The 7,492-nt window shown below is 39.3% G+C and overlaps 1 protein-coding gene across 1 annotated transcript; it reads right to left on the bottom strand.

Moving 5' to 3' along the window:
* Nucleotides 1–5,526: 5,526 nt before the first annotated feature.
* Nucleotides 5,527–6,796, bottom strand: LOC110750051 (F-box/kelch-repeat protein At3g24760-like). Its single transcript, XM_021950310.2, has one exon. It carries the CDS (start codon nt 6,699–6,701, stop codon nt 5,550–5,552), a length of 1,152 nt encoding a protein of 383 aa, XP_021806002.2. The 5' UTR covers nt 6,702–6,796; the 3' UTR covers nt 5,527–5,549.
* Between the last annotated feature and the right edge of the window lie 696 nt (nt 6,797–7,492).

The raw sequence follows: 7,492 nt of genomic DNA, 5'->3' as shown, positions 1-7,492 counted from the left end.
ACGTAGCGCACAAAGTTAATTTTTTTACCTTTGGTGCATTACGTACATGTGGGGACTGCGCACATCACGCATGCCAACGGTAAAAAAAATTTGAATTTTTTTTCGCTAATGGCTTTCCTCCAACAGCTAGAAGCCACGTGGCCCAATTTGAAATGTCCGATCAATTTTTTTGCTGCCATCCAATGACTTGAAGAAAAAAAAATCATTGCATATTGTGCAAGTGCAAGTTATTGCTTCTACAATACACTTTTGTTTCGCTGTGTTACATGCTGTAGTATATATACAGTTTTTATAATATGAAGTTATAAAATAAATAAAAATGGAGACACTATGCAATGACACCACTTGCATCGTGCCAGGACGCCCCTGCACCCAATGTCACAACATCTTCTAAAACAAATACTGGTATGATAATCTAATAAAAGGTTTTGTCCACAACATTAGAACAATCAGAAGCGGAGCCACAGTGGGGTCAATGGGGTTGCGCAACCTCTTGGAAGCCATGAAATTAAGCTTAGAGGTCCCTTGGAGCTGCTGGTGCGACCTCTTGGAGCTGCACGCCGAGTGGTCGACGAAATGACTGAAAGAAGAAGGGTCTGCAAGCTGAAGAAGAAGGCCTGCGCACGGGACCTTTTTTTTTATAAAAACGGCCTGGGTAAAACGACGTCGTTTTGGCCCAGGGAATTTTTTTAAATGACCTGGCAAAAACGACGTCGTTTTGGGCCAGGTTTGAAATAAAAAAAAATTAAAAAAAGGGGCCAGCATCCTTCTCTAGCCACTGCTTCTCTCCAGACTCGATTCCTCAATTCTAACCCCCAAAGACTAGACAATTACCATAGTCAAGAGAGCACAACTTTGAGAACTCTGGCCAACCCTTGTCAAACCAAACCCAACCATCGTTGCATCTTCTGAGTTCTATTTCCATTTCTGCACCACTTGGAAGCTTAAGATGTGCAGGACTTGATAAATTCTCTCCATATCTCATCAAAAACTTAACTGGAATTTTCTGCATAACAGAACATGTTAAGAGAAAACATTCTTAGCATAGTAATAGAGAGAGAGAGAGAGAGAGAGAGAGAGAGAGAGAGAGAGAGAGAGAGAGAGAGAGAGAGAGAGAGAGAGGTGCTTACAATTCTGGTGTTTTTAGAAGTCTTATCTAGAATGATCCTGAAGAAATGGGGTATGGAAGCTGGACTGTCATGAAGAGAAGCCACGTATGAATTAACTCTAAAGCTTGGTTGAGTTTTATGGGAAAGCTTGCAATTGGATGTATAAAAACTTAAGTGCTGGAATGAAGAAGAATAAAAATCTGCTCTGTTGTCGTGAAGAGAAGTGACTAGACGGAGTCGATCTTAGTTCACTACGCTCAAGAAGGAATCTAATAATTTCAATCAACTCAACAGTCACTACTTTTTTGGTTTTTATTCATGTTTTTATAGTTATCTCTTCATTTTCTTTTCTCTCTTGAGATATAGTTATTTCTTTCATTTATCAGTTAATTAATCGAGATACCATTGAGGCAAAATAAAATGAAATCTCAGACTAGAGTTAATCAAATTTCAAGACCGAAATCAAGTGATTGTCTTGTTTGGTAAGAGCACATCACATTATTCTCCAACCATTTCCATGGATGCCCACAAATTATTTCAAAGTTACAATACTTTTCAATCTTCGAGGCTTTTCAAAAATAATGCCAACATTAATTAATTCCCTACTTTTCCAATCCTCAATTTGACAGGAAACATCACAAACATCTATGTATGTGAAAAAACCATCCAAATCCATCACCCTCTCTGTCAAAAACTCAAATGGTCATGTGTTCACTTCTCCATTCGCCGGCTCAAACGGAAAATCGATGGTCCTATACTTGTTGTCCGCCAATTTACACGCCGGATCACAATAAGGGTTGACATGAATGGTATAGAATAATCCTCACAAGTTACAAACCATAAATCTAGTCACACACCATGAAGCAATAGTAATTGGAACAATAAAATAATTTTTATTTTATATCTCCAATATTGTCTTTCCATGTACAACTACCCAACAAAATTTTTATTGAGACTTTTACACTAAGACCCCGTGTGGTAAGATTCCTGGCTTCGCCACTGAGAACAATGGTTAAGAAATTCGAAGCTTATTAAAAACAGAACGACATTAGGGATCCAGAATCCATGAATATGTAATCCAACTTTCCTTTCATTATAATACGATAAGTAATCCTAGAACTTAAGAATATAATATGTCAAAATGAATAATATATCACATTTGAAAGTTTCTTCAACATGCAACTCGTCCACATGATAAAGGGTTTGTACACTGTAAACATCTTAACTTTACAATCTATTACACGAGAGAGAGAGAGAGAGAGAGAGAGAGAGAGAGAGAGAGAGAGAGAGAGAGAGAGAGAGAGAGAGAGAGAGTTCTATATATGGATGAAATGAGTAACAGCACTAGTAGAGTACTTGCGGTCTCAATTATCATGGTTGAATATTATGGAGTACTAAAACTCCCATTAATCTTAATCCCTCTTCTAGGTTCAACTTCCCTTCCCTTTTTCTTTTCATTTGATTCTGCTCCTCAAGACCCAAAAGATTGCTATGCTACCTGCAATAAAAAGTGTTACAAGTATATAGCTATTCCCTTGATACAAGCCAAATGTACATATCCTTATTTTTTTGGGGTTGCAATAAATCTTAATCACAAGCCTTCTCTAGATCTGTGCATGCACGCTCCATGAGAATTGATGTAATGTAGATGTTCGGTTCATTTTTACACATGATTTTTCATGTTATTCACCCACTATTTTGAGTTAGTTCTTGACATTTTATAGCTTTTTACTTCTTTTTTGTGTTTTCTTAGATTTTACCTTGGTTGTGATGAAAATGAGCTAAAAGTGCATTATTAGTTATAAATTCTGTTTTTGTTCATTTTCGTAGGTCAACTTCTTGGCCTGGGATCAACATGCTCTGGTGCTCGGATGAGGTCATGATCTTCATGAGACTTGTTCCAATGGATGTTAACTACAACATATCCAAATTTGAGCTCCATTGGACAAGTATTGCCTATCCAACCAATCCAGCATGTTACCACAGCTCTGGAAATCCGGATTTGGCCAGCTTTTACCTCCTTTGTGTCATCTTAATTTCTTGTTACCATAACTCTTGGTAACAAGGAATTACCTTTGTAAATGAGATATTTTCTGAAGCTTTTGGCATCTTTGTGAGGACAAAGCTTCATCATGGCAAGGGGACAAGGGCAAAGGCTTTAAGGAAAGTATGAGTTTTATATTATATTTGTGAGCTGGAAATTGATGGGCAATGGAAAGGAAAGTGCAATCAGATTTTGGGAGAGGTTTTGAACGTGGGTAGCCAATTCATTCTATCATTCTACACATTGAGAGCAGATTTTGGAGAGTTTGGAGCTAGGAGAAAGCCAAGGTGCAGCCAAGCAAAGTGGAGAAGAAAGCTTCCACCATTGATGACCTTGAAGCTTTCACAATTTTCTCAAAATCTGTAAACTCTTTCTAATTTTATTTTGAGTTTGTATTTGGAATAAGTATGAGCAACTAAACTCCATAGCTAGGGCTTAGGTTGAAGCCCTAAACATGATTACCTTATTGTTTTGATACTTGAGTGTATGAATTTCTAGATATTGTTGATGAATTCCAATTCACCAAATTAATCTATCCTTGATGTGTGTTTTTCCTTGGTTGGCCATCTTTGAAAGCATGCTTCTTGAGATTGTTGGGATTATGTGTATCTTCATGTTATCCTAAGCAATAAATGGATGAAGTAAGAATCATCCATGTGAATTGGTTTCTTGAATACCTAATGTAAACACCATGCTATTAGGATTCTTGTGATGTTCATATTCTCTTTGAACTTAATGGGTTCTCCTTGTAATTGAATCGAAGTACGAACCATACCTAGGTTCGGTTATGGGGAGGGCACAAGTATTGTAGCACGAACCATGCACTTTACGTATATTAGAGAGAATCAATGCGTCTTGAGCCACGACCCATGGTCTTGATTGCGAACATCTTCATCAACACATTTAGAGTTCATCACTTGAGTATTCATGAACTTTGGTAGAATTGTTTAGGGTGGATTCCGAAACCCTAGTGTTTGTTACATTTTAATTTCACAATTTGATAATTCATCTCTGCTATTCTCATTTAAATTCAAAGTCCATTTACTTTCATGCAATAGAAATAGGTCACTTGAACCAAACCAAAACCCCTCCCCCCCAATGTGTGTGTGAGTTGTGTGTTTGATACGTTGTGTGTCTTGTTTACTGAATTCTGTTTATTTTAGTAACTGTTTTGGACTTTTGGTCCGCGCTGTGTTCTTCCATTTTCTGTGCTGATTCCAACCGTATAAAGAACGTGAAATTTGGATAAACGGTTGGAAAGTTATAGGCAAAACACTGGACAGAGGTCGAAACTGGAAAAATAGAAAAACGAATCTGTCCAAATGGTGATAAAAGGGTGATAGAAAGTGCTGTTTGTGTTTTTCTCTAGTTTTCTTGTATTGTTTCATTTCTTTTACACTTTTTTTACTCATTTTTAGTTTCCATTTTGCATTTGTGGTGTGTCAATTAAGTGTTCTTTACGTACTCAAATTAGAACTTATAGGAAGCCGACAAGTTCTTCGTGGGATCGACCCCGTACTTACATAATCTATACTTCGATAGATCCGTGCACTTGCGGGTATTTTTAATTGGTTGTTTGCACATTAATTTGTGTCCTCTTAGGAATGCAACAGTAGAGGGCATTTAATCTAAATATAATACATGATGTATAAGATTATGTGAAGGCATTCAATTATATAAGATGGTTGTTTTGATTGAAAAATAAAATTATAATAAAATTAATGTCGCAGATGTGGATAATAACAATAATAATAATAATAATATTATAGATGGCCACATTTTTTTTTATACAAGCGAGGGTGGTATTTTCACAAACACTGTCAATGTATCATAAGAGTTTGAACCTGAGATCACTGGTTTGCAAGTTAATGTCCTTTTCTATTAAGCTAGACCCCGTTAGCATAGATGACCACTTTTTGGCTAGATATGTTATGATTATAATTTATATCTGCAAGAATTGTTAGTAATTTTCTTTCTTTAATGAAGTAAACAGTGCTACACATATGTACTATGGATCATCTTGGTACATCTCATTTTTCAAGATGTATATGATGAGAACCAAACTTGTATACTGCTTGATTATCAACAAAAAATTTCCTGATTTTCAAGTTCTGGAAATTTTGGGTATCCTTTTCCGGATTTTTCATAGCTTGGAAAAATATGTGCGTAGACAAAGAAATTTGAATGAAACAGGCCCTGGCCATGAGGAGAGTCCAATGGTGCAATTCAGATTCCAACTTTTGTTTTTTCATGAGCCAATACAAATAAGCCCAAGTCTTTTTTTTTTTGTGTGTGTGTGTGTGTGGAGAGATTTGTTTGCTGAATTTTTTACTTGCAAAAGAGTGGAAATGGGCAAAAAAGAGAGAAGTCAGATGCTCACAACATGTCTTATTTTATTAAAGTATGACAGAGGGTACAAGATTAGGGTGTATAAGAACTCCTTTAATTTGCAAATTTCTCACTCTTTTCCCTCTAATTGACAAACACCCTTCAACCCAAAACCATGCCCATTTATTTCCATCTCCAACTTCCCTCCAAACTACCATTCCTGACCAAAGATCTCTATACAAATAAATAGCCCCATCACTCCCTACACACTTTGTACCTCCCCAACTTCCCCTTTCCCCTAAAAATCTCATCTCCAATTCACTTGGCACCTTCTCAACCAAAACCCAAACATCTCCCTCCCCAAGCTCCCATATACAAACTCCGAAAACACATGCCCCTCCGCCGACAAGTGTCAAGCTCCCATTGCGCGAAACCAGCACGGCGAATTCCAGCTCGTCTGCCATTGGCACACTCAGCTCCCTCCACGTGTTCGACCCAATCTCATACCCCATCAAGCTGTAGGCCCGGGCTGATGTCATCCAATACAAAACCCCATCACAATACACACTCTCCTTTGGGGTCCAAACTGTTAGCCTCACCGCAAATTCCATTGGCATGGATCCCACAATTCGCCACGTGTCGAGCTGCGGATCGTACATTTCCAATGTGGGCTCGTACGTGGCGCCCTCGCGGGATGATTCAGACATCCCGCCTGCCACGTAGGCTCTCGAATTAAGACAGAATGAATTTCTTGGGAATGGAAGCGTTGAGAGGTGCACAACGCCAACAGCTGGGTTGGTCCTTCTGATGTTCAACATTGGGAAAGGCTTGTACTGCCTAGTAAATGGGTTGCACATACCGAGCTGGAGAAATGTGGAGTTACATGGCCTCAGCAAAAGGAGGCTTTCAAGTGGACCCACAGGCCTAACTGGGTCCGGCAAGAAATCCAACGACAGCACATACCAATTGTTGTTGATGGGATTGAGGGCATAGCAGCACAGGCCATGGTTGTGCAGTGGCAAGGCTATGAACCAATGAGGGTGAAAATTGTGGGGCAAAAATGGGCTCTTCGTGAGGCCATGAGGGTAGTGGTTATAATCAGCTGTGGTGCAGGCGCAAGCTTGCCAATGTCTGCATGTTGACTTGGCGCATGCAAAGGAGTCAGCAGAGAGGAAGGAGAAGATGTTGGTGAGCAGATCGGAGGGGAGGTTGCTCCACATAGCGAGAAGGAAGAACTGTAAAATTTGAAAGGTTTTGTAGAAATGTTTTGGATCTTATAATTGGAGGTGAATTATTTGAAGGGCATATATTGACGTTGGGATGCGTGTCCGAAATGAGATATCAAAGTATAAAACGTTATCTGATCTGGCCCACATGTGACAAGTTGCTTGATTGAGCCACCAAGGGACAAGAGAGACATCAATGAAATTGGACACGACCTCTCTTCACTCTTCACTCTTTCTTCTTATTCAATGATTTAATCAAGCACTAAACTATTATATTATTAATTGTTAGTGGAGGGATCTTGATACAAACTATAATGTGTAAGTTAAGTATCGCATCGGAGAATAAAATAATGATATATTTTAAATATAAGTAGTTTATTTTTAATTATACCGAGACTTTTTAAGTTAAAACCCTACATTTAGATGCTCATTGAGTTTAACCCAAAAGGACCTATTAACACAACTAAGAGCCCCTCCAGCCATGCACCAAAACCGGGCAAAAGGCCCCTCGGGCTAGCCCATTGCAGCTCCAGCGGAAGAAAAGAAGCCCGGGCAAGTGGTGGGTCCTACGTACCTGGGCAAGCCCACGGGCAGATCTTGCCTGGGCTGAAGCCCGAAGGCGCTGACGTCAGCCGTGACGTCACGCTGACGTCAGCGGGCGCAAATCAAATTTTTTTTACCGTTGGCGCGTGAATTTCACGCGCCAACAGTAAAAAAAAATTGATTTGCGCCCGCTGACGTCAGCGCCTGCCAGCCCCAACGGGCAGAAGCCACGTGGCGATCCC

The sequence above is a fragment of the Prunus avium genome, chromosome 3 (assembly GCF_965620075.1).
Source record: "Prunus avium chromosome 3, drPruAviu1.hap1.1, whole genome shotgun sequence".
In the NCBI taxonomy this organism is placed as follows: domain Eukaryota; kingdom Viridiplantae; phylum Streptophyta; class Magnoliopsida; order Rosales; family Rosaceae; genus Prunus; species Prunus avium.
This window is presented reverse-complemented; position numbering and strand designations above follow the sequence as displayed.

Excerpts from the sequence above, each read along its gene's own strand:
- LOC110750051 (XM_021950310.2), bottom strand. The coding sequence starts at position 6,701 with ATGTGGAGCAACCTCCCCTCCGATCTGCTCACCAACATCTTCTCCTTC.